Source organism: Amblyomma mixtum, chromosome 7, assembly GCF_055824585.1.
Source record: "Amblyomma mixtum isolate Tamu chromosome 7, ASM5582458v1, whole genome shotgun sequence".
NCBI lineage: Eukaryota > Metazoa > Arthropoda > Arachnida > Ixodida > Ixodidae > Amblyomma > Amblyomma mixtum.
Window position 1 is genome coordinate 56287133 of NC_143018.1, and position 27559 is coordinate 56314691.

At 46.5% G+C, this 27559-nt stretch overlaps 1 protein-coding gene and 2 pseudogenes across 1 annotated transcript; 1 reads left to right on the plus strand and 2 right to left on the minus strand.

Moving 5' to 3' along the window:
* The window catches only part of LOC149336129 (uncharacterized), a 568238-nt pseudogene extending 540913 nt beyond the window's left edge, over nucleotides 1-27325 (minus strand).
* On the plus strand, nucleotides 10921-11821 carry LOC149336132 (uncharacterized; annotated as a pseudogene).
* LOC149336133 (activity-regulated cytoskeleton-associated protein-like) lies at nucleotides 17894-18711 on the minus strand. The gene has a single exon (XM_089553605.1). It carries the CDS (start codon nucleotides 18653-18655, stop codon nucleotides 17894-17896), a length of 762 nt encoding a protein of 253 aa, XP_089409731.1. The 5' UTR covers nucleotides 18656-18711.
* Nucleotides 27326-27559: the final 234 nt, after the last annotated feature.

Genomic DNA, 27559 nt, shown 5'->3' on the forward strand with positions numbered 1-27559 from the left:
GGCGTATACAGTACTAAAGGGTGAACAAGTATTGTGCTATCGCGGATTAACGGAGAGACGATTACTATATGTGGAATTCCTCATCGACCAGGACATAGCTGGGAACAGAGGAGATTTATAGTATTGAGAGGGTGGCAGCTATCGAAATTAGGATTAATAAGAGGCACAAGCTGAAGGTGGTCCAGCGAGGACGTGTGGCTGGGCGTCGCGCAGTTTTTAGGCAGGGGTCAGCATCCAAGTGTTGACGAACGGTTGGCGGCGTAGTCCACGGTGGCCTTAAATTGCCGCAGGTAGTAGTCACACCTGTGGGCTGCGGGCACGGCCCCCGGATCAGATAGCCCGGTTATGCAGCGGAAGTGCCAGCGGCGGCCCGTGTTGAGAAGCTGTCGGACAGGAGGGGAAGAGTGGCGCCTGGGTCTGTTGGCTGAGGCTCTAGACGACGGCTGTCCAGGTCTGGTCTCCCGGACATCTGCGGCTGAGACCCAAGCCTGGGAACTCGGGAAGCCAGCAGAACTCGGCCGCGTCCGTCGCCGACCGCGCTCTTCCTCTTCTCTCTCGCCCGCACGTTCTCTTCTGCCACATATCATTTCCTTTCTTCTTCTTCGTCCGCCACCCCGTGCATCTTCTGTAGCCGAAGTGCGGCGCTGGCTCCTTACAAAAGCCCTTCTTTCAGAGTTTTTTCCATCGGAAAAAATTATAACTTCTCATGAGGCAGTGGCTCACAAGACTAAAGCCGAAGACGCGACAAGGACACGCTGGACACCCTTCTGCACGCACCACAGCACCACATACACGCACTATGCACAGAACCACTGGTTTGCCCTTACCCAGTTTGGACTAGGAAACACTGAACACATGACAGTCAGCCATGCAGCAGGGGAATACAACACAGAAACACACAAGAAGAGCATAGATACATTGATCACTATGTACAATATTTGCACCATGAGTAAACTTCAGTAATTCAAGAAATACAACACGGAATATCAATGAGCAGTAGGTGACCCAGTGGAACTCTCGCTACCTTTCCTTTGGGTAGAGCCCGCTGACATACATCGCAGGACTTTACGAATCTTTTGATAACCGCCTGCACTCCCTGCCAATAAAACTCGCTGAGCACCCTCCGACTGGTCTTGCGCATGCCCTGATGACCGGAGAGAGCACTTTCATGCTCAGGTGTAAGTGCTTGTTGGCGCAGGCTTTTCGGTACAGCGGCCAGGTGGATCGTTTGTCCTGGACAGCACTGGAATGAACGGGATAAAATTCCGTCATCGAAGTGAAATGAATAGGCGCTGTTGTTCTTTCCTGGATAAGTCCCGCCCACTTTGTTCCAGCTCACATTTAATGTTGCGTCCTCCTCTTGTTTCCTTCGGAGCGTGGGTCTCGACACCTCCAGCGAGTTGATGGACCCGTCCCTGCACGTTAAAGAACCTTCGCCGTCCCCAGCATGGCTGAGCCTGCAGTCTCTCCTATCCCATTCGGGACAGTCAGATGTCTCGGTGACACCGTCCGGTTGATGGAAAATGAATCCTGGGTGCCTGGTACATTCCCAATGATGACGTCGTACAGTCGAGTCTTCAAGCGCCAAGCGATAGACTTGCCCGAAAAATACGGCGACGAGATCTGGACCTCCGCCCCTGGAACCACCACACTGCTGCCATCCACCAGGAGCAGAGTAGCTCTATGACCAGTAAAAGCCCCTTGGGGAACCAGGTCCCTACGCACTACGATACTGTTGGTACCAGTATCCCGCAAAACAGAAACCGGCTGCCCGAACAGCTCACCTTTCTGCACAGCGGAGGGCTGGCAGGATGGATACAACAGGCTGACGCCTCGCGGTCTCCTCGGTTCTTGTGTCTGCAAGACTGTACATCATGACCTTGCTTGCGCCAGAACGTGCAGTACGGTTGTTTCCGCTGCGTCTGGCAGTCTGACGCTTTGTGCCCTGCCTTATCGCACAGAAAGCATCGCACTTGTGATTTGAATCCTGTAGTACCGCCCTTTCGCCTTGCGGATATTTGATTTCAACTTATCTTTGAAAGTTAACAAGTTAGTTTGCCGCTGGGGCTCCAAAAAATGACCTGCGGCAACCGCAATCTCGTCGAGTGTCTTACATTCGCACTCACGAATGAATATTGCAAGCCTCGCGTGGCAGTTCAAAAATGTTTCGGCAACTATCATGTCGCCAACCTCTTCGGACGTTTTGCCTCGCCCTCATTTCGACCCAACGATCGAAAAAACTAGTCTCGTAGCGCACTGCTTACCGGTCTCGCCGTCGTGGGGCTTACTGTGGCGAAATTTTTCGCGGTATCCCTCCGCCGTGAAGCGGAATTGTTGCAAAAGCGCCAGCTCAGCTTTTGGTAATCTAGAGAGTCTTCCGGCGATAACCGTCTGAAAACATGAAGAGCTTCTCCTCCCAAGCATAGGCTCAACGCCGTGGCCCACTTGTCTTTCGGCCAACCCTGACCAGTGGCCACGTGCTCAAATCGCTTGAGGCATGCATCAAGATCATGATGACCTTCGCTGAAAACGGGAATGAGCCTATGAGGGTTGATGGGAATAGACGATTCTGCCCTTGGAGCACTTGGTTGAACATCTGCACGTCGCTCCCCGCCCTCCATAAGCTTCACTCGTAACCATAAATTTTCTGCCTATTTCTCCAAACGTTCTTTGGAAGCTTTACGCTCAGCGGCTATCTCGTCCCGCGATCTCTTAAGCTCCTCTTCTACCCAAGCGCGCAACTCTGCACCTTGGAGCCCCATGCGCTCTCCTGTGGCCACAAGCTCGGACGCGCTCATTGTGCCTAAAGAAAAAAACAAGTACCAAAGCGATAACATTCGACCTCGTCCTGTCATAGCGGACGCTAAAATTTGTCTGACCTCCGGTTCTATGAAAACCTGACAGCCAAAAACAAGCGACTTCTCTGGCTTGCTCGCGTGAAGGCAAAGGAATTTGACTACAAGTTCACATGGGCACGAAATGGGAAAATTTTCTCAAGAAAAAGGGAATGCGACCGTGTAGTATGCATTGCTTCTGAGAGCGATCTCGAGAAGAATACATAAATTCCCATTTATCGTCTCAAGCTCTAAACCTGATTTTTCTTTGTTAAGTATCACTATGGCTTAGATTGACATTGTTTCTTTCAATAAACAAATGTCAAGCTTGAAGAAGCCTGAAAAAAATTATTTCTCAGTTCTTCATTTAAACGTCCGAAGCCTATGTCATAAACAGGATGAACTGGTCACATTGCTGAACGAACTGTCGATAAAATTTGATGTCCTGGTATTCTCGGAAACATGGTTGAAAAGTGAACTTGTGCTTTTAATCTTGAATCTTACACCAGTGTTTCTCGAACAAGGGGTAACAGGAGAGGAGGCGGACTCACTGCATACATAAAAAATGGAAAGTCCTACTACATACTCTCCGAAATTTGTGAAAACAATGAGGATGTTGAGGTACTGGCACTGTCTTATAATAACATTATTGTGATAGCAATTTATCGACCCCCGTGGGGCTCTGAACACATGTTTTGTAATTACCTTGAAAAAATACTGGACTTTGTTACAATTAATAATATTAATGCAGTGATTGTAGGTGATATCAACATAAACCTTCTCTGCAAACAACCAGCTACTAAACACCTCCTTGACCTGTTGCTTAGCCACGGCTTTGATAACAAGGTTGAATCTCCAACTAGGGTGACTGATTTTTCGGAGACACTCATTGACGTGTGTCTGTGCAACTTTGGCGGTTCTGGTGTAATTTCAGGTGTCCTGACTGTTGGTCTCAGTGATCACATGCCCATTTATAGCCTCATCTCACAGCACACTGAATACAAAGATAAAAAACGACAAGAAAGCACTTATCGGAGGATTAATGACGAAAGTATAACCAATTTCAGACATTTGTTGAGTCGCTTTATAATGAGGCCTTTCCGCGGAGATCAGCAACGAAACATAAAAAGTCCAGGAAACCATGGATCTCAAAAGAACTTTATGACCGCATACTATATAAAAATCGCTTATTCTCAACTTTTATCGAAACAAAAAACGCAGAGATATTTCGAAATTTCAAGAAAATCAGGAACAAGCTAGGGGCCGACATAAAAAAGGCTAGACAACAATACTATCTAAACAAGTTCTCGAATACTACATCTCCAAAGCAGAGTTGGGCTCTCGTAAACAAAATCCTCGGTAAAAAACCAGTGTCATCTCTTCACTAAACATTAATGGGATAGAATACACGGGGATTTACTTGGCAAATAAATTTAACGAGCATTTCCTTACAGCTGGTGCAATGGAAAATGTAGATCCTCTCCGTAAAGAGCCTACAAGTTACATAAAGAAGACATACACAAATTCAATTTTCCTGGAACCATGTACTGAAAATGAAATTGTAGACATAATTAACTCACTCCGAAACAATAGTGCTCCGGGAATAGATGACATCCTGACACGGCCAATCAAATTTGTTGCAGATATTTTAGCTGCCCCACTAGCACATATCTGTAACATCATGCTTAACACTGGTAGGTTCCCAGACTTGATGAAAGTGGCTCGTGTAGCTGTAATTCACAAGAGCGGTGATGCCAACAACCTCAACAACTACAGACCGATTTCCGTTCTCTCAACTTTTGCGAAGGTTGCTGAACATGTAATAAACAATCGCCTGTATAATTATCTGGCACGACACAAAATTATTGCAAAAGAGCAATATGGTTTACAAAAAAATAAAGCAACAGAATCTGCTTTGCTTAATATTGTCACGACCAGAGGAGCCGTGACGGTAGGCGTCGGGAAAAACCCAAGACTGGGAGCCTTCTTTTAATTATAGAGCCAGCTTCCACGACACCAAACAGAACAAGCGCGCCCCGAGAGTCCACCGCCGCTTCGTCGTCGTCTTGGATTCAGCGCGGAGGCCGCGCGGGGCTTTAGGCGCGTGGCATTATACCCCCCCCCCCCCCCCCCGCGAAAGCAAACATCGTCTCGATGTGGAATGGGGTATGTACAGTGAGAGGAGGAGCAGCAAAAACAAGAAGAATAGGGGTGAGGTACCTATACAATGTGCGTTAGATGAGATGCGGCGATAGTCAAGATCACACGTGGGGTAAGGGGAAAAAGGTAAGAAACACAGTGTGAACACAGCGCTCAGTCACGCGAAAAGTACGGCTTTAAGCGCACTACATGCACAATTTCAGGCCGTTGACGCTGAGGGCCGACGATCACGGTTCCATGGGGGACAACTTCTTAGTTGACGCTGTTCAGGCGGCGCAGGACTCTGTACGGGCCAAAATACCTATTTATAAACTTTTCGCACAATCCCTTGCGGCGCACGGGTGTCCACACCCGCACGTGGTCGCCGGGCTCGTAGTGCACGTCCCTGTGCCGAAGGTTATAGTGTCGGGCATCGGCGGATTGCTGGTCCTTGATGTGCAAGCGGGCCAGCTGACGGGCCTGCTTCAGGGGGGAGCTCTGCGTCGCCATACGGCAGCATGGCGTCTAGCATCATGCGGACCTCTTTGCCATACACGAGACGGAACGGGGTGAACTGGGTGGTTTCCTGCCTCGCGGTATTATGTGCGAAGGTGACGTACGGCAAGACCTCATCCCAGGTTTTGTGTTCAACGTCGACGTACATCGAGATCATGTCCGCCAATGTTTTGTTGAGCCGTTCCGTTAGACCATTGGTTTGGGGATGATACGCTGTTGTTGGTCGATGCGCAGTATGGCTAAGCGTTAAGACGTCTCGTAGGAGTCGGGCTGTAAACGCCTTGCCTCGGTCAGCAATGATGGCCGATGGGGCGCCGTATCTAAGCACGATGTCGTGCATAAAGAAGTGGGCAACTTCGGCGGCAGTACCTCGAGCAAGGGCCTTTGTTTCAGCGTAGCGGGTCAAGTAGTCTGTGGCGACTACGATCCACTTGTGGCCGGACGACGAGAGAGGAAATGGCCCCAGAAGGTCCATGCCGACTTTGTCGAATGGTATTTGTGGTGGCTCGATGCACTGAAGCAGTCCAGGAGGCTTGAGCGCGGGTTTTTTCCGCCGCTGGCATTGCCGGCATGTCCGGACATAATGCTTGACACTTGAAGTTAGGTTGGGCCAGTAATATTTCTTCCGGATTCGGGATAAGGTGCGTGTAACTCCAAGGTGGCCGGAAGTCGGTTCATCTTGGCAGGCAAGGAGGACTTCCACGACAGACTTCCACGATAGAGCCAGCTTCCACGACACCAAACAGAACAAGCGCGCGGCGATGATGATGATGATGATGACCTCGGGCTGAATGGCACATACCCGCGAGAGTCCACCGCAGCTTCGTCGTCGTCTTTGATTCCGCGCGGAGGCCGCGGGGCGCGTTAGGCGCGTGGCAATATTAAGGAACAGCTAATTGACAATATAGAAAGAAGACTAGTAACAATAGGAATTTTTCTTGATTTAAAGAAAGCTTTCGACTCGGTAAAACACGATATCCTTCTCCAAAAGCTGGAACGGTACGGGGTAAGAGGCCTTGCTCTTGAGCTTCTCACCAGTTATTTAAAAAATCATTTTCAAATAACCCAAATAAACGCAGTATCATTAACACCAGAGGAAATTGTAGTTGGTGTACCACAGGGTTCTATTTTAGGACCGATACTGTTCCTTCTGTATATTAACGACATAGTGAACATACCTCAGACTAAGAATATTATTATTTACGCAGATGATACTAATGTGTTCTTTTCAGGAAATAATATGGCTATCTTAGAAAAAGAAGCAAATGTATGGCTACAAGAACTTTCTTCATGGCTGGAATCTAACCAATTGAAACTAAACGTTTAAAAGACTAAGTATGTCGTATTTAGAGCCAAAAACAAGATCATTACTGAAAGTTTTCAACTGAAATTTCAAAATTCAATTCTACTTCGTGAAAATTCAATAAAATTTTTAGGAGTAATTTTCGAGCAGCACTTACTGTGGAATGACCATTCAGATTATTTACGCAGTAAAGTATCGCGGTCAGTGGGCATAATAAACAGACTACGAATGCTTGTACCTGTCAGATGCAAACTACAGCTATACTACTCTTTAGTTCACTCCTATATACATTACGGCCTACTTGTGTGGGGAACAACAACACTTACTAATATAGCAAAATTATTTGCGCTGTAAAAAAGGGCTATCCGAGCTGTATTCAACCTTACACTAAGCCAAGACACAGGGGATGTTTTTAGAAAGCACAAGTTACTTAAAATACAAACAATGTATGACAAAAAACTGGCTATATACATAAAGAATCAAATAAAATACAGTAAAGAAACGTTTCAGAACACATATCTGCACATGCCTGGACTATATAACTTCCGAACAGCTAATTTCCATGTTTCAAAGTCCCGTACAAATTATGGCCACCAAATGTTGACATTTATGTTACCAGGAGTTTTAAATGCTTACGCCCCGCTACTTTCTATGGCAATGGAAAAACGAAGTGACCGAAGCTATAAAAGAGCCGTGCATGATATGCTACTTTCGTGACAGTGCTGTATAAGTAAACACCGTTGTATCTTTTTTGGTATCAAATCTGTATATTACTGCCAATTTAATTTCAACCTGCATTTTTTTTTCTGTTCGAAGTCGGTTGCTGTCAAATGCTTTCAATGTTTGTTTTAATTTGTTGTTTGTTTTTGTATAGGAGGGCAGGCCTTAGTCAGGTGTTGTTTAACGCCTTTTGCCTGCTCGTCCTTGGTTTACGTATGCATTGTAAACCAAAAATAAACCAATAAAAAAATAAGTGGGGATGATGATCGCCAACAAAAGTTCGTGCGCGCGCAGAAAGCTGCTTTTAAGTTCTGATCATCTCGTTGCCACTGATACTAGGAACCTATGAATTTCTTTCTTATTTATATACTGGAATCAGGTAATTCCACTAAGCTTTGAACCCATATCATTCCCACTTCGACTTGTTGACGAATTTGAACTGGCCCTACCATGTGCTAGTCCTAGTAGTTAGCATATTTGATAAAACAAATGCCTCGGGTAGGTGGTGTTACCAGTTTCGGAGCGCGGACCAGTACGAATTATTGTTCAATTATGCTGTTTCTGTGAAACCATTACACCTCTGTTTTGTAGCCGTATGGCCGCGCTTCCGTACATCTTAACCACTGATTAGCTGCTTATACCAATATACACCACACTACGGGATTCCCTACACACTGCACGTGTACCGTTCCCATTTCCAGATGTAGATCAATTCGCGATCTGCTATCGTTCGTCCTTAGCCCCGCTAGAATAGAGACTCAACCGTATAGGCGGTGCTCATGGTTCGAAATCCTGGACGAGGATTAATTTTTGTTACTCTACAATTCTTTCGTAAAAGCTTGATAGCTTTCCTTTGTAGTCACACTCTTCTCCTTGGGTGGATGCGAATGAGCATTTACTCCCTTAGTAGCTAACGTATACTTTTGTTAGCCTGAGCACAATAATATAGCGTGAAATAGCAGGAACAAACAGTTGCGAATTTCATGCTGATTTCCGAAACATAGAATGGCCAGCAATAAAGCACTTACTAGCATCCGCACTGTGACTCTCTTTCGGGCATAGGAGCTAATGCACGCGACCGAAATTAAGACCCCTCTCCCGTGCCATTAATTACCATCCACGCAAAGGCAGCCTCGTTTGCGGTAGAGCTGCGTACTGACATGACTGGTGATGATGTCCGTTACCTGATCGATCTCCGCTGAATTGAGGTCATTCGGGACAGGATTTTCTGGGTGGCAGCAGTAATGGACAATGGTGTACCTCTTTAGAAATTCCCGTTTGAGAAATCTTGGCAGCCGTCTTGCACATCCTCGTTTCTTGTGATACGACTTGAATAAGCATGAACTCTACTAATTGTGTGCAGCGTTCTCAGTTTTTTAGGCTATTTATCTATGAGGTCACACTGACTATAAAGCCCAACACAGCAGTGAACACCATAAATATGGTCGTAAATATTGCTAAGTGCAAGTGGAGTTGCTGACGCCGGAGCGCTTATCTTGTAAGGCACTAGAGCACACATTTCAAATATATCGACTACACCACTGGTAAGTTGAATAACCATGCTGTGGCTGGTTCACATTGTGCTTGAGAAATTTTTGAGTACAACATTTTGTTCCCCTTGTTGTCCGCCACCGTCGCGTGCCGCACCAGTACGGCCTTCGTCCAGTGTTCGACCCGTACGATGTTTCCATTTATTGCCTCCGCATACATGCTGCGTCCTGGCCACCGCGCTAGAAGTCGGCTGCATCCATTCACTCCACCCTAATGCGAATAAAGTATGTCGCGAATTTGTAACGCGTTCCCGACTGCCGAAGGTAAACGCTGTCGCGTGCAGGTTTGAAAAAGCGAACAAATAGATCAAACAAAACAACACGAAGCCGTATTTATATATTAAAGAAAAGAGCAATTAAGAAACGAAAACACCAAGAAAAACACACACTCAAAAAGCGTACAACACATTAACACATTAAAAAGATTAAAGGAAACAATTCACCAGATACGAAATCGTCCCAGGAGAGGCGGGGATGCCTTGTCGGCAGCAAGGACATGTGTTTATGAACCGCGACATGTTTATGAACCTCCACGCTTGAATGACCCAACCTCTGCTCTGCTGTCTTCATTCACACATGATGATGATGATAACCACTTTAATTTCCGCCAGATAAGGAAGCCCCCTAGTCTCCGTCCCCGGCCCCGGCACGCAGGCCTTGGTGACGGGGACCGGAACTTCTGCGATTAGAAGCAGGCGAAGAGGTCTTTATTCCTAACGGCTTCTTCCGCCAGGCGGATGGCTTGTTGCTGTGAAGCAGGGGCCTCGCTGCGCAGCAGGGCTTTCCAGGTTTCTCTACAATTTATGTTTTCGTTAGCCCCTGGGGAGCTAGCGCATTCCCAGATTATGTGGTCTAGGGTCCCTCTCACCCCACAGTGCTTGCACTTATCTTTTTCTTTATCTTTATGAACATGATAGGCCCAGACCGGGTTTACGAAGTTCCCAGGTTAGAGGCGTTGCCATGCGATTTCCTCCCTATTGTTTAGACTTTTATCCGTCTAAACAATAGTCTCCTCTGTAACCTATAATTTTCAACAATTTCCGTATAATTTTTCAGACGCTCGTTCATATTCTGGCAGTCGGGCGGCTCCACAGCTACCCGGAAGTAGAGAGCTCGGGCTAACGCGTGGGCCGCGGCGTTGCCAGGAATGGACGCGTGTGCGGGAGTCCAAATTAGGCTAACTTTTATGTTTAGCTGTCTACTGGCCAGAGTCTTGCCGCTTCCGGCGAGATCCTACCCTTTCCAACACATCGGTTTTTCTGACACGTCACTTCTCCGCTCCTCATGATCGCCGCGCTCTTCGTTGTCGTCGCCTCGCACACACCATTCGCACGTGCACACGCGCAACGGTGGGCTGGCACGCGCGGCGCTCCACTCACCGACGCACCACTGTGGACGTACCGAGTTCAAAATTTTTTGGCGATTTTGTGTGCACATCACAATGTGCCAAGCCATCGCTGGCGTCCAAATGAGAACTGTTGCGGTTGTTGCCATGCTGGCACTCATATGTCATATCATTAAACCGCTTCACGATGCAATCTGTGATATTGCAGGCGGCGCGCTGGTGTGACGTCCACAGATTCACGCCAGGATGCCAGGATTTCCAAGCTCGTGACAAGCAAGATCTCGGAGCACCTATCTCCAGTCCATCTTCGCCGCTTGGAGCCGCCACCAGCATCGCCCGCCGGCAAGCTATAAATCTGATCACCGAGAGCGTGCCATCCTTCGGCAGCAGCGGCAGCGGCAAGCAGTTCAACGCTCTAAGCCCGCACTTCTGTGATATTGCAGGTTAGTAACGACATCATTATTGTGGAACATTTGCTATTGGTATTGCTGCTGTTGTTGCTGCCACAGTGTGATGTCGCCTGTAGAACAGTGCACCGTGTGTGAGGAAGAATGCACTGATTCCGGGAAATCAATGACATGCAGTGAATGTGGTTCCATATACCATACCGGAAAGTGTGCTGGCGTTTCTGACATCACAGTAAAGTCGAAGGGTGAAGCTTATAAACAAGCATGGCGATGCACGCATTGCCGACGCTCTAAGCCACGTTCGCAGGCAGAAAAGGCGGTGAAGGAGCCTGAAGCGCAGGAAGACATACGAGTGTGGTTGAAAGCCATTAGTGATAAGCTGGATCAATTGCTACCGCTGAATGAAACAGTTGAGAGCTTAGAAGATGCTGTTCAATTTATGAGCGAACAATACGATCGGCTTCTGGCACGCACAGAAAAGAATGAGCGGGAAATTGCGGAAGTGAAAAGCAGAATAGGAAACCTTGAGGCACGAGATGAGGTCACGAAACTGAAAACCGAGGTAGACAATTTGGAATGGCAAAGCCGCAAGCTAAACCTAGAGCTTCATGGAATCCCACAAAGACAGAAAGAAAATCTGTTGGAAAAAATATACATGTTAGCTGCAAAGGCCGAGCTTCCACAACTCCAGCAGGATGACATTGTAGCGGTCCACCGACTGCCAGCAAAGGAGGACAAAACGCCAGGCATAATTTGTCGCTTTGCAAAACAAGCAAAGCGGGATGAAAGGTGGCAGAACAGACGAATACTGAGCAATGAGGATGATAAGGTGTTTTTGCAGGAAAATATAACAAAGCGAACTCGCGCACTGCGTTTTCAAGTGAAAACCTGGGCAAAGATAAATGATTTTAAGTTCGTATGGCACCACAATGGACGGGTTGTTGTGCGCAAAATTGATCTAGGGAACGCGGTGGCTAAGTTCTTGTGATCTAGATAAGCTAAAATAACAAGCACGGCAGTTTCAGAGATGACTAACTGGTAACCATGGCGGGCGCCAATGGTGAACGTTACGTACTGCCACACAGCCTTGAAAGTCACCTAGGACAAGCCCATAAAAAATCACTGAAGTGCTTTCACCTTAACATACGATCAGTAAAAAATAAAGAAACCGAACGTCTCTTTTTTCAGCTGTTAGATAACATATTTGACGTGATCATGTTCACAGAAACATGGAGCACAGATGACACAAGTGTCTTTCGTTTACCTTCCTACCGCACTTTTTACGTCAATCGGGCTAGTGGACGCGGAGGTGGGGTATGCATCTTGATCAAAAGTAGTTTCGCTTGCGAGTTACTAGAAACTTTATGTGTAAGCACAAGTGACTATGAATTCCTGTCGTTGAAATTACAAAATACTGTACTTGCGGTTTGTTATCGACCTCCGAATGGAATGATGACCCCATTTTTAGAATACTTAGATGATTTCTTTTCATTTGTAAATAATTATCACTTAGACGTTATATTTGGTGGTGACGTAAATATAAACATGTTAAGCAGTGATTCAGCAAAAGTTAAAGTGGGTGTTTTCTTGAGGGCGAATGGCCTTGCCAATGTCATTAATCTTCCAACAAGGGTTACTCTGAATACGTCGACATTAATTGATGTTTTTGTTACAAATATAACACTGGAGAGAAAGCAGGTGTTCTAACGGCTCAGTTGAGTGACCACATGCCTATTTCTTTGTGCTGTAGCAAAACGTTCCGCACAAAGAAAAATTCGCCCGCAAATTTAATACAACGTGTTACACCGCAGAATATTTCCTTATTTCTAGAAAAGATTTCAACATCTTGGGATAATGTGTATAAGAAAACAGATGCATGCGCAGCTTATGAGGAACTGTGTAATATTGTCACGCGTGGTTCAGTACGGTTGGGTACGTCAAAGAAGGCGACTGCCGTGGACGTCGGTACCATCCCTAAAGCCGAGCGTTCGCTTGCCCCACACTTCGGCTTCTTTCTTTACTCAAGGCGAGCTCGCGCGCATTCCGCGCGGTCGTGTTTTCATGAGAGCGATGACGACGAATGGCGGTGTCATTCCTCCCCGGCGAAAAGAAGTATCGTCCCGATGCTGGGAGTGAGTGGAGAGGTCGGAAGGAATGAAGTGGATTAGTGGGCGAGGCTACCGCTCGTGATAAGGCTTCAGGCGGGCCACGTGAACCACTTCAGGGCATGGAGATCGTCGGGACTTCTGAAATCCATCGGGAATGACCTCGTAGTTGAGGTCGCCTAATGACCTGACCACGCGGTATGGTCTGAAGTAGCGATGGAGGAGTTTTTCGCTCAGTCCTCGTCGCCAAATGGGGAACCACACCCAAACACCGTCGCCAGGCGCATAATGGACGTCATGACGGCGCCGATTGTAGCGATCTGCATCTCGAAGTTGTTGGTCCTGAATTCGAACATTGGCCAGTTGGCGAGCAGCTTCGGCGCGTTCCAGGAACGTGTAGGTATCAGTGTGAAGGCTAGAGTCGTCCAGATGTGGTAACATTGCGTCGAGCATCGTCGTCACTGCACGGCCGTAAACGAGGTGGAATGGGGACATCTGCGTTGTTTCTTGCATGGCCGTATTGTAGGCGAAGGTGACATAAGGAAGCACTTCGTCCCACGATTTGTGTTCAATATCGACGTACATGGAAATCATGTCATTAAGGGTTCGGTTCAGTCTTTCAGTCAACCCGTTCGTCTGAGGATGGTACGACGTTGTGCGGCGGTGGTCGGTATGACTAAACCAAGATCTCCTGCAGCAGCTCAGCCATGAACGCAGGGCCTCTGTCAGTGATCAGCACTTCAGGTGCCCCATGGCGGAGTACGATCTGATGCACGAAGAACTTGGCGACTTCTAAAGCGGCGCCGCTGGGTAGAGCTGACGTTTCGGCATAGCGGGTAAGGTAGTCCGTCGCGACAATTATCCATTTGTTGCCAGAGTTCGAACGTGGGAACGGACCCAGCATGTCCATTCCTATTTGTTGGAAGGGCCTTGTGGGTGGTCTAATGGGCATCAAGAACCCAGCTTGTTTGGTTGACGGTACCTTGCGACGCTGACAGGCTCGGCACATTCTGACGTAGTGAGTGACATCAGCACGGAGACGAGGCCAGTAGTAATTCTCTTGGATTCGGGCTAGCATACGGGCTATGCCCAAATGTCCAGAAGTGGGTTCGTCATGGGCGGCTTGGAGGGTTTCATTGCGCGTATTGCGTATTGTTTGTAGCGAAATTTTTCTTGACCAGAAGACCATTGCGGATGCGTAAAGATGGCAACACGCGCCTGAAAGCGCGTGGGGCGGTCGTGTTGCTGCCGTTGAGAAATTCCATGACATCTCGAAGTTCGAGGTCGGCGAATTGTTGGTCAGCGAGGCAGGAGGCGCTGAGAGCACTCAGTAAGATGTCGTCATCATTACAGGCGTCGGTAGAAGGATCTCCTGGGGCGCGGTACAGACAATCGGCGTCAGAGTGCTTGCGCCCGGATTTGTACACGACAGTCATGTCGTATTCCTGGAGCCGCAGACTCCATCGGACGAGGCGAGCGGACGGGTCTTTGAGGCTTGCGAGCCAGCATAACGCATGATGATCGGTCACCACCTTAAAATTTTTGCCGTAAAGGTACGGTCGGAATTTCGAAGTGGCCCAGACAATGGCAAGGCATTCCTTCTCGGTAGCGGAATAGTTTGATTCGGCTGGTGACAAACACCGACTTGCGTAAGCGATGACCCGTTCTTGACCTGCTTGGATCTGGACCAGGAGAGCACCTAAGCCGATGTTGCTGGCATCAGTATGGAGCTCCGTGTCGGCGTTTACGTCGAAGTGAGCCAGAACGGGAGGCGCCTGCAGGAGGCTCTGAAGGCTGCGGAATGCATTTTCTTGCGCTGCTTCCCATCTGAAAGGTGTGTCCGACCTTGTTAGGCGCGTCAGCGACTCGGCAATGCAAGCAAAATCTTTCACGAAGCGACGGTAATACGCGCACAATCCAAGAAAACGGCTGACAGCTTTCAGGTCTTGCGGCGGCGGAAAATGGGCAATACCAGTTGTTTTTTCAGGATAGAGCTGAACACCGGCTTGATTCACAACGTGCCCTAAGAACTTCAGCTCTGTATACGCAAAGTGGCATTTCTCATTCTTGAGCGTGAGTCCAGAAGACCTTATTGCTTGTAGTACCAATTCGAGGCGGTGAAGATGCTCCTGGAAAGTCGGGGTGAAGACGACAACATCGTCAAGATAGACGAGACACGTCTGCCATTTTAAATCGGCAAGGACGGTATCCATGAGGCGTTGGAAAGTTGCCGGTGCAGAGCACAGTCCAAAGGGCATGGCCGTAAATTCATACAGGCCATCTGGAGTAATAAAAGCTGTTTTTTCACGGTACCGCTCATCGACCTCAATTTGCCAGTAACCTGACTTGAGGTCCATCGAAGAGAAGTATTTCGCGCTACAGAGGCGTTCCAGAGCGTCGTCGATCCGGGGCAGAGGATAGACATCCTTTTTGGTAATTTTGTTTAAGCGACGGTAATCTACACAGAACCGCAATGTTCCGTCTTTCTTCTTCACAAGGACGACTGGCGCTGCCCAGGGACTCCGGGAAGCGTATTCGCCAACTGCAGCCTGTACAGCCACATGGCTTGAAAACACGGTGAATTGATCACGGTGACTGAAGATTGTCACAACGGCTTACCTAAAAGGGATAATAAATCCTCATTAACGGCGTTATATGCCACTAAGCATCACGATTTGCGACCTAAAAGGGAAAAAAATTGAAAAAAAATGAAATGAAAAAACAATAAAATTACAGTACAGAGAGCGGAGTCGAACGGCCGACCTTCCATGCACAACACGGCGCATCTAATCCACTGCGCCATAGCGGCGATGTCAAGCCATCGTTCTGAATGAATATTTATAACCCAGCCTTAATGTGGCTGCTACCTGCCGGTGGGCGGCGCTGTCATCGCTGGCTGTACCGGCTGCATTTGGCGAACACGCCTCCGGGAAGGACGAATTACGTCGTTGCGGAGCATTTCCTTGACTTGGCGGCCAATAGCGTCGCGTTCAGCGGGAGACACTCGGTAGGGGGACTGTCAGAGAGGGTGCACGTTATCGTCCGTAATATTGCGATGCTTCGCTAGGTGAGTTCGTCCAACACGTGATGATACCGAGAAGGTGTCGCCGTAGCGCAGAAGCAGATTTTTAACTTGTTGTTGCTGCGTCGGGGAGAGTGCTGGATTGACGTCGAACGTGAAACAAGTGACTGGGCTCTGCTGTTGCGACAACGACATTGTCGAGATACTTGGTGTGCTGCTGACATGGGCGATGGCATCAACGTGAGCCACAACGGTTCCCACGTTCAGATGTTGGTGTGCACCACCGAAATTGGTTATCAGCACTTCTGTTTCACCGTCGACGAGATGAACGACTCCTCTGGCGACAGCAAGGCTCCTGGCAAAAAGCAAGATCTGGTTGCCTTCCGCGACGCCTTCGAAATTCCGCACAGTCTTGGCGCCGACAGAAACCATGATACTCGAACGAGGTGGGATGGTGACGTGGTCATCCAGGATGCAAAGTGCGGTCGGATGGTCTGGATCTCTGTGGATTGCGTTCCCTGTGGGGAAACACACGGCCTTTGACTGGAGGTTGATGACCGCTCCATTCTCGGTCAAGAAATCCATCCCGAGAATGACGTCACGTTTATTTATTTATTTATTTATTTATTACCTCAAAGGCCCCGGTTGTGGGGCATTACATGAGGGATGGGCGGATTACATGCAGATTATATAAAGATTACAGACTACATAAAGATCAGGATACATAAAGATTACAGGATACATAAAGATTACAGGATACATAAAGATTACTGATTACATAAGGATGGCCTCAATCTTTTTCTTGAAGTCGATGCAGTTGACGATGAGTACGGCTTCCGGCGGCAGATCGTTCCAGTCCCGAGATGATATGACAAAAAAAGAACGGAAATGAGATGTAGTTCTTGCAGCGGGTGGGTATACGGTCTTGATGTGGTTGTTGCGGCTAGAAGGACGATGAGCTGTTGATATGATAGATGATCCTAAAGGTGAATGATAGAACTTGTGGAATAGGCATAGTGGAGATATTTTTCTTCTAGTTTCAAGGTTAGGCAAGGATGCTCTGGATTTTAAAGAGGACAGGACGTGAACAATGTTCGAGTATAACGAACGTGGCCAGGTAGGTTGCGCCTTGAACTGCTATTCTTGATGTGCAAGTCCCGGTCGGTGTAACTAAGTGACCCCCAGCTGTACGAATATGTGGGCCCATCCATGGAGTGGTGACCTTTTTCAGAGTTGCGGCGAAATTTCCACTGAGGATAGAGTAATCCGCCCCTGTGTCGACGAGTGCAGTGACGTCTGTTCCGTCGAGGGAAATACTCAGGTTTGCTGTCGTAGACGTCGTGTAAGAGGTACGGCGCGGTGTTCGGTCACGGCTGCGGTGCGGCGCGGGTTTACTTCGATTCGTCAGGTGGCATTCACGTCGAGTCGGCGTATCACGGTGTTGGACAGCAGTCGGTCGTGGCATCGGGTGGCCACGTAGTTGCGGCGTAGGAGGGTCTGTTACATTTCGTCGGCGAGCAACCTCCCCCTCAAAGGTTGCTGCTTTCAGTTTTCCTGGCGGGGGCTTGGCGACCTTCCCCGCGGAAAGTCACCGTAAGAACGACGAGGAGAAGAGAAACGACGAGGTGATGGCGACCCTCGTGTCCCGCCGGTAGATTCGGCAAGATAGTCGTTGATTTCCCTGGGTCGCTGCCCAGGCTGCGGGCGGGGTGCATCGGTAGGGAACCCCTGCAGGCCCATCTAACGATACCGGCAATTGCGGTACAGGTGTCCCGGCTCACCCCAGTGATAGCAGAGTGGACGGTAGTTCTGAGTGCGCCAGATGTCACTTTTACGGGGGGAATACGCTGGAGCAGGACGAGCAGGTGGTGGCGGCCGAAAAGAGGCCGGGGCTTCCTGAAGGCGACTCGGCGACGGCGGTGGTGCGCGACGAGCAACAGCGGCGTACGTCATTAGCGTTGGGGCTGTAGACGGCTGAAAGGGAGCTGGGGTTGTAAGCGCCTGTTGCACCTCTTCCCGAATAACCTCGGAGAGGGTAGAAACCGTTGGCGCAGGCGGCTAGCCGGGAACAGCTTCTGGAGCTCCTCGCGAACGACAGCGCGCACGATTTCGCGGAGCGCGTCAGTAGCATTGACTTCAGTGGCTGCAGCAGTCATGGCGGCGAAAGGCTGACGCTCGTATTGCCGCAACCGCATATCGAGAGTCTTTTCCATGGTAGTTGCCTCCGACAGAAATTCTGCTACAGTGCTCGGTGGATTGCGCACCAGTCCGGCGAAGATTTGCTTGTTTACACCTCGCATAAGGTACCGAAGTTTCTTCTGCTCGGTCATATCCGGGTCAGATCGGCGAAATAACTTCGCCATCTCCTCGAAGTACGCAAGCACGCCTTCATTTGGGAGCTGAATTTGAGACTGAAGGAGCAGATCGGCCCGTTCTCTTCGAAGCACCGTGGTGAAATCTTTCAGGAACTGCTCTTTAAATACATTCCACGTTGTTATGGACGACTCCCGGTTCTCAAACCACGTACGAGCTGCGCCCTCCAGCGAAAAGAATACGTGCTGAAGCTTGGAGTCATCTGCCCACCTGTTGTATCGGGCCACGCGTTCAAATTTCTCCAGCCAGTCTTCCGGGTCTTCGCCTGGAGAGCCTTCGAAGATCGGTGGCTCCCGAGGCTGCTGCAGCACAACGGAAGGTGCGCTAATCGTCGTCTGCATGCCTATTTCGGGCTGGACGGTCGTCGACGATGGCGCTGGACGAACCGATTGGGTCGAACGAGACTCCAGGAGCCCAAACTCGGGTTGAAGGCCTTGGAGCCGGCGGCTGCCGTGGTGTACAGGCGTCACCTCGATGGCAGATGGCCCTCGAGGACTTGAATCCCTGCTTGCTGGAGGAGTCCGAGGCATGGAATGCGTTTCCCAGCACCTCCACCAGATGTCACGCATGGTTCAGTACGGTTGGGTACGTCAAAGAAGGCGACTGCAGTGGACGTCGGTACCAGCCCTAAAGCCGAGCGTTCGCTTGCCCCACACTTCGGCTTCTTTTTTTACTCAAGGCGAGCTCGCGCGCATTCCGCGCGGTCGTGTTTTCATGAGAGCGATGACGACGAATGGCGGTGTCAATATTCTTAAACCCATATATGCAGACTGTTTCCCTTTTGTACAGCCGAAAAAAAACACAAAAATCCGTAAACCATAGATAACCCCTGACCTGGCAACGAAAATACAGGAGAAAAACAGAATGTTTAGCAGGTTTATTAAGAGCAATGACCCAGAAGATTTGAAGAAATTTAGAACTTACCGCAATCGTTTAGATAAAGAGGTGAAACGAGCACGGAAACAGCATTTTAATAACTTATTCACCTCACTTTCTGGACGGTCCAATGCGCTATGGAGTAACCTACACTCACTGTTAAACTACAACGTTAGGAATGAGTCAGTTCGCGAAATTAAAGACAATGGCACCAAGTTGTCAGGCAAAGCGTTAGCTGATGCTTTTAATAATCCTATTGTGAACACTGCTGATCAAATTACAGTGCATAATAATCTAGAAAATGTTTATTGCAATAGCAGCTCAGTTTTCCTTGATCCTGTTAGCGACGCCGAGGTAACAGAAGTAAAAGGTAGCCTAGATAATAGCATAGCTATTTATATTGATGGGTTGCAAGTGAAGCCCTTGAAACATGTCATCTCTTTTCTTGCACCCTGCATAACTTATGTATTCAATTTATGCCTTGCACAAGCGGTATTTCCACACCAAATGCAGATTACTCGTGTGAAGGTACTTTATAAGAAAGGTGACAAGAATAATATGGGAAATTACCGACCAGTTTCCATATCACCTGTCCAATCAAAGGCACTTGAAAAAATTATTCTCAAACGATTTTTAAAAATTATAGAGAAACATAATATAATAGTTAATTGCCAGTATGGTTTCCGTAAAGGCCTTAGCACTGAATCGGCACTTCTTGCACAAAAAGAGTACATTTTAGACCATATTGAAAAAGGAAACGTCATACTAGGCATGTTTATAGACTTTTCAAGGGCCTTTGACCTTATCAATCATGATTTGCTGCTTAAGAAGCTAGAAAGGTGTGGGTTTCGGGGCGTAGCTGCATCACTAATCCAGTCATACTTAAAAAATAGAAAGCAAATAGTAGACATAGAAGGGTTTTACTCAGTCTCTAGCAGTTCCTTGTGGCATGCCGCAAGGCAGTATTTTGGGGCCTTTTGTTTTTAATCTCTACATAAATGATATTGTCAGTATAGCTGCAGCAGTGAAATTTGTCATCTGCGCAGTTGACACAAGTGTATTTTTGTCATCAAAAGAAACCCACCAAGTAATTCTTCATGCTAACGAAATTCTCGCTAAGCTAGAAAAGTGGACAGAAGAAAACCTTTTAAAAATAAATGTACAAAAAACAAAGGCAGCTTTATTTCATGCCAGACAGAGAAGCATAGCAGTACATTAAAGTGTCTTACTAAATTCAACCCCAGTTGAAATAGTACCTTGTATTAAAACATTAGGTGTTGTTTTCACGAGACCTTGTCTTTGGATGAGCATATCAATTATTTTCTTTCTTTCTTTATTGAATACTGCAAACCTTATACAGGTCCAAGCAGGGTGGGTAAATTGACAAACAAAACAATAATAACAAAGTTAGTAAACATCAAAGTGTGGCGAAAGGCAATAAAGAATCATTCCAGTCCGTTACTGTGCGAGGAAAAAATGAAAACTTGAATAAATCTGTTCGTGCAAAATACGGCGTCAAAGAATTAGGATGATGGTGGCGTGTATACCTCGACGTTGAAAGCGACAGATATGGGGCAGGGTTAATAGCTAATTCCTGTTTCCAAAGCAAGTAAAGAAATTCCAAACGTAAATTTTTTCTTCGTTGTGCAAGACATTGAATACCATTAACCTGCATTATTTCAGAGGGTGAGTCATACGGGGAAAATTTAGAGTAAATAAACCTTACAGCTTTTCTCTGTACCTTTTCTAGGCGGGTGATATTGTGTTTAGTAAACGGATCCCAGACAACACATGCGTATTCGAGTTTCGGTCTAATCAGTGAATTGTAAGCAAGTAATTTTACGCTAGGGGGAGAAGTTTTAAGCTTATGTCTTAAGAAGTATAGTTTGCGGAGTGCAGAAGAGCAGATGTTATCTATATGTAAATTCCATGATAAAGTGTTAGTAAGTGTGACACCCAAATACTTATATTTAGTCTCTTCCAGCAAAGGCGACGAACCTAGCCTGTAGTTAAAAGAAAGAGGAGCTTTTTTGCGAGATAAGCGAAGAAAGACGGTCTTATCAGTGTTAAGTTGCATGTCCCACGTTTCACACCATTCAAAAATCTTAGCAAGAGAGGAGTTAAGATGGATTTGGTCGTCAATTGAAGTTATTTCATGAAAGAGCACACAATCATCCGCAAACAACCTGATTTGCACATTCGGATCAAGTTCAGTGGTAATGTCATTAATATACAATAAAAATAATAATGGCCCCAGCACACTTCCTTGAGGCACGCCAGAGCCGACTGGAAGGCAACCTGATTGTTGCTCATTAACTGCGACAAATTGGTAGCGATTGATTAAATAATTTGATATCCATATGATCAAAATTTCCGGGAGGCCAATGCGTCTGAGTTTTAATATCAGTTTGTCACGGGGAACTCTATCGAAAGCTTTGCTGAAGTCAAGAAATATTGCATCAATCTGGCCGTTCTTATCAAGACATGAAGCGAGTGCATGTATAACTGTCACTAGTTGTGTAATTGTTGAGTATCCTTTTCTAAACCCGTGCTGGAAATTAGAGAGGACTGCGTGCGCATCTAAAAATTCATTAATCTGGTTGGCAATAATATGTTCGATTAGTTTACAACATGATGATGTAAGTGATATTGGACGGTAATTTTGTAATAATGCACGGTCACCTTTCTTGTGTATTGGCACAACTCTGGCTATCTTCCAGTCGCTCGGTAGGCGTCCATGAAGTAATGAAATACGAAATATAATAACTAGAAACTTTGCAACAGATTCAGCATATCGCTTCAGGAAGACGTTAGGAAGGTTGTCGGGACCACATGATGATTTAGTTTTTAAATTCAGTAGCATTGAAACTACGCCAGGGTATGAAACAAAATTTACATCACAGAGGTCAAACACTGCGTCATTGGATGTACAAGCACCGGATTTTGAAAACACACTGTGAAAGTACTCATTGAAGTGGTGCGCAATATCCCCGTGATCGGTAACTACAGAACCATCAACCAAAATTTGCGACACTGGTTTCTTTTTTTCGCTTATATAATTCCAAAACTTTTTTGGTTCCTCTATAATGAAATTTGGAAGCACTGTATTAAAATAGTGTTCTTTCGAAGAGTGTACTGCGCGTGCAAGCCCTTCCTTTAAGTCCTTTAAATGATCTAAATGCATGCGCCGTTTCTTTAACCTTTTTATCTTTCTCTTTAAGTGGATTATTTCACGCGTCATCCACGGCGTTTTTCTATGAGCAAGTTTACGTTTGCTCGGCACAAACTTATCTATACAGTAGTGGCACATATCTTTAAAGCGGCGCCAAAGTGCGTTCAAATCAGTATCATTAAAATCGATCAGGCATGTTTCCAAATGTTCTATAATGGATGCATCATCTGCACGTGAGTAGTCTTTGAAAGAACGTTTCACAGGGTTATTAGATTGAGTACAAGCGACTATGAGCAAGCGAACACTAACAAGCAGGTGGTCAGAGATGCCTTCCACAACTTCAACAGTGTATTCAGGTAGTCCTCTAGGCAAAAATACCAAATCCAATACAGATTTGCTAGTTCCTTGCACACGGGTCGGTTCCTGGACTATTTGAATTAGGTCATGCGTTAACATCATGATAAGTACATTGTTTAAATTATTGCTATTTTGAGGAAGGGATTCAAAACGCTCCCAATTAACGCCTGCTAGGTTTAGGTCACCAATAACTAGTAATTTGCTTCTTTGGAACCGAGACATGTGCTCTTCCAGTTTTAACAGATAATCAGCTGAGGCATCAGGAGGTCTATAAATGGCAATCAGAATGAAGTTATGGCCCCAGCATGAGATATTTAAGCACAAACATTCAAGGCCGGGAATTTCCTCCAAGAGAACAGCCTGTATGTGGCCTTTAATTAGGACTGCAACGCCACCTCCCCTGAAAGGCCGATCCATACGAAAAACTTGGTAAGAATTAGGAAAGACATCCTCGTCGGCTATTTCAGTCCGCAGCCACGTCTCAGTTATGACGGCAATATGTGGGTCATGTTCTAGTAAAGAAACCTCGAGAGGTTCGGTTTTGTTTACTACGCTACGGGCATTTAAGTTGATTATACGCAAGTGCTTGTCATATTCTTTGGAAAGGCGTCAAGGCTCGGGCTGCTCAGAGCGTTGATTGTTAATCTTGACGCGCATGTTTATTGTCTCATCCCAAAAGAACAAATCTTTATCGACCTTAAGTTTATCATGAAGTAGGTGTACTTTTTTACCCTGCAGTTTCTCCTCTTTCGCACTTTCCCACAGGAGCTTCCGTTTCTTTAGCGTTGCTTGCGAGTAATCGTTTTGTACAGACATGCCTGAATCTTTAAGCTTGCTGCAGTTTTGAAATATAAGTTTCTTTTCGTTAAAATCTTGCAGATAGATGATTACCGGTCGTTTGCTTCCTTGTCGGCCGAGCCTATGAATGCGGCCGATTGATTCGCACTGTACCTGTAGCTTATCCCTCATTACCTCGGTGAGAACTTTTTCCTTCAGGGCCGCTTCCGTTTCATCGTCGCATTCCGAAATGCCATGAATAATTACGTTTGACCGCCTATTTCTGTCTTCGAGATCAGTTAGTTTCTTTGACTGGAAGCCAATAACGTTTTCTATAGACTTTAGAGTAGTTTGAACCTGATCCCCTTCCGTCGCAGCAGATTCAGATAACCTTCTGTCAAGTTGAGTGTACGTCTGTTGAAGGCTGTTTATCAATGTTTCGATGTTAGATATTTGGACTTTCATGTCTGAAATATCGTTACGGATAACAGCTTGACCCTCAAGCAACTCTTCAAACATTTCCTTCTGCGTGGGACCTGGGTTCGTTTCAATGTCCCCGCTGAGAAGCAACTTGCACACAAGAAGACATTCATAGGCAAGGTCAAGACACTTCCGTGGGCACGGCAGGACAATAATGCCACGACAATCAGTCCGTAAAGAACTACTGTGGGGACTAACCTGCAGAACGCAGAACAGGGTGCTGGTTAGCGTCATTGCCAATCCGCGTCCGCCGTGCCCACAGAAGACGAAATGGTGAGGTGCTGCTTTTATAGTGGTGTTCCAAGGTGACGTCACACTGCGACTACCAGGTGGTGTCGCTAGCAGAGTCAGGTCGCCAGGAAATAAATGTGCTGTCATCTGTCCAACATTGCAATCCGGATGAAGTTGATCGACGCCGACGATATCGCTTCCGTACCCGCACGTGTAGCCGCTCGTTGCCGTAGGTGCACCGATCTGGAAAATGCCCTGCAGAACGCAGAACAGGGTGCTGGTTAGCGTCATTGCCAATCCGCGTCCGCCGTGCCCACAGAAGACGAAATGGTGAGGTGCTGCTTTTATAGTGGTGTTCCAAGGTGACGTCACACTGCGACTACCAGGTGGTGTCGCTAGCAGAGTCAGGTCGCCAGGAAATAAATGTGCTGTCATCTGTCCAACATTGCAATCCGGATGAAGTTGATCGACGCCGACGATATCGCTTCCGTACCCGCACGTGTAGCCGCTCGTTGCCGTAGGTGCACCGATCTGGAAAATGCCCTGCAGAACGCAGAACAGGGTGCTGGTTAGCGTCATTGCCAATCCGCGTCCTCCGTGCCCAAAGCAAAGAAACTCTCGCAAGTAGTTGGACTGATATACCGAAACAAAGTATACTACCCTGTAATGTAATGATGTTACTGTATAATGCCTTATTTTGTTCAAGACTTTACTGCCATTTAGGTTGGGCCTCTACAACACAAGGAAATCTTCATACAATTGATACTCTGCAAAAACGCTCGTACGTGCCGTTGCAAACATTCCTATGTGCTATCCCTCTGAACCCTTATTTGCAGCATATAATGTATTACCTGTTACTAAGACATATTACTACCGCCTCAGCAAACAATATATAAACGAGGTGAAGAATAATACGTGTTTTTTAAGCCACCTATCAAACCTAAACACTCACTCCACTACATATAACACGCGAAAGTTTGAGCGATGGCAAGTGGACACGTGCAAGACTACGTATGGTTTGCAAATGCTAAAAAACCGGCTTCCAAGATTGTTAAACGCACTGCACAAGGACAATATAGAACCCGAGAACATTACTTTCAAGAAACTTCGTGATCACTTTAGTAATTAAAAAAATAACTTAATATCGCTAGTTCTCTCGTTGTAGTTTCATTTCCGGCGATAAACACTTGTCGGAATTTTATGCTCTTTCCGAATGATGCTTTGTATAGGTTATCTGTTTCAATGTAATAACTTTTGTTTTGTTGATTGTGAATGCTGACTATTATTTATTTTTCCGATGTATGGTGGAATCTTGATGCATGTAACTTGTAGTTCCTGACCTGTAGCGCGGTTTTCTGAAAAGTTCGATGCCGTCGTTTTATGTTTTTCCCCTTTCTGTGCTCAAATTAACTAGTGTGCGAATTTCTGTGTTTAGTTATATATTTTGCTGACCACTGTGTGATGTTGCCAGTGCGGGGGTCTGTGGCCTTGTCAAGCTGCCGTTGTGACAGCTTTTTCCGTAGGCCTCTGGCATCATGTATGCATGATGCGAATAAAGTTATTATTATTATTATTATTATTATTATTATTATTATTATTATTATTATTATTATTATTATTATTATTATTATTATTATTATTATTATTATTATTATTATTATCTTCAGTGTCGTGAAAATGGACTTGGCTCACACTTGTCGAGAGCGAAAAATTATCACGAGGCACAAGGCACCGGCCACGTGCACGGACTGGTTACGTCTTCGTCGAGTCTGGATGGTAATAGTGACCTTTGCTGCTGCTGCTTCTACTACTGGTGAGATTCCATGAGCCATGATATCAACAGGGCATGCTCTGAAATACTTCGAGCACCTGGGCATTTGAATGCGTCTTCCCTACGGTCCGTACCGATGAGTGACATTATTGCTTGAATTTTGATGCCGTTTGTTGCGCATGTGATATTTCTTGAATTTTTAAACGCACCCTGATCCCCTAAACGGTTGCTTTTAGGCAAGCCTATCAAACCTATCCCGCAGCCTCTACAATTGAAGATTGTCACTAAATATTTGAAATTCTCAGGAGAGCCAGCATAAAGAGCTGCCCAGGAAACAAATAATCAGCGAAGTAAAATTGAATCCCTCGGCTTAGACTGCCAAAGATTAAACAGCGTTTCGGGAGCTGCGATTTTAGTTCCAGGCTTCGTTTCGAGATCTTCTATTTTAAAATTCTTCTATTTTTAGCCTCATGTTAAAGCCTACCGACTAATCACATGTACATTCCTCTACTCTGCACCTCGTCTAATGGCCTTAATAAGATTCAAAGAGCAAATACGCCACTACTAACAATACATTATGCACTTCATTGTTCGCTCTCATTCATAGCAAGAAAGATCTGGACAAAGTAATATTAATTAGCTATTACCTGAATGCGCAAAGCTGGTTTTAATGCTGATTGATCAGAAAGCACCGCTAAACATTTCTGCGTGTAAATCATATGCACGCGTTGTAATTAAATTCGGCCGCCTTAAAAAATTTACTCATGCATGTAGCTCTTCAGACGTTTTTTCGTATAGCTTTATTGCTCTCTTGAAGGAATGTGCGTAAAAATTAATGGAGCCAGCAACAAGAAAAGGTCCCCATTGCGACAAAAATGTGCATTTTCGCGACCACACGTTTGCCATCTCACCGTAGAACACGTTCACTTCGCCGCCAAAATCGCTTCCAGCTATTTGTGCAATAAGCGTGTTGCAGACGGAGAAAATGAAGTTTGCACTTATGACCGGACGATCATATGTTCCTTGTATGCATGTGAGTCCCACTAAAAAGAGAAAGCAGAACAAAGCACCCATGTGATCTCGGAACATGAACGTGACGCAATTACTCAATAAATTATAATAATGGCACTTAAATATTTCAACCTGGAGAGGCTGTCACACGTATAATGTGTCCGTAGTGAAAAGCATGAATATATAGCGCACGATAAGACGTGGCACGCAAAAACTTGATGGCATGTTGGCCCTACTAATCCAAGAATCAAAGAGCAGAGGAAACGCTCATATCAAGGGTACTAAGCAACACTAAGTCACTTAGATCGCGATCACGCTCCCCCGTGCACCGTTCATGGCGCGAGGCCCGATATAGCTACGGATGCCACAACATCGTTCCACTACAGCTTTGGCGCTTGTGTCATTTCAAGGGCACACTACCCGGACCCATTTGCAGTCTTGCCAGATTCCTCATCCACAACTCATCGCACCCCATCACAACTCCCGCCTACATGTAAGTAAAGCTCAACAATATAATAAGTAAAAATTTTGCCTACTCAGAGGCACAACATTTTATGAAAAATCCGGCAT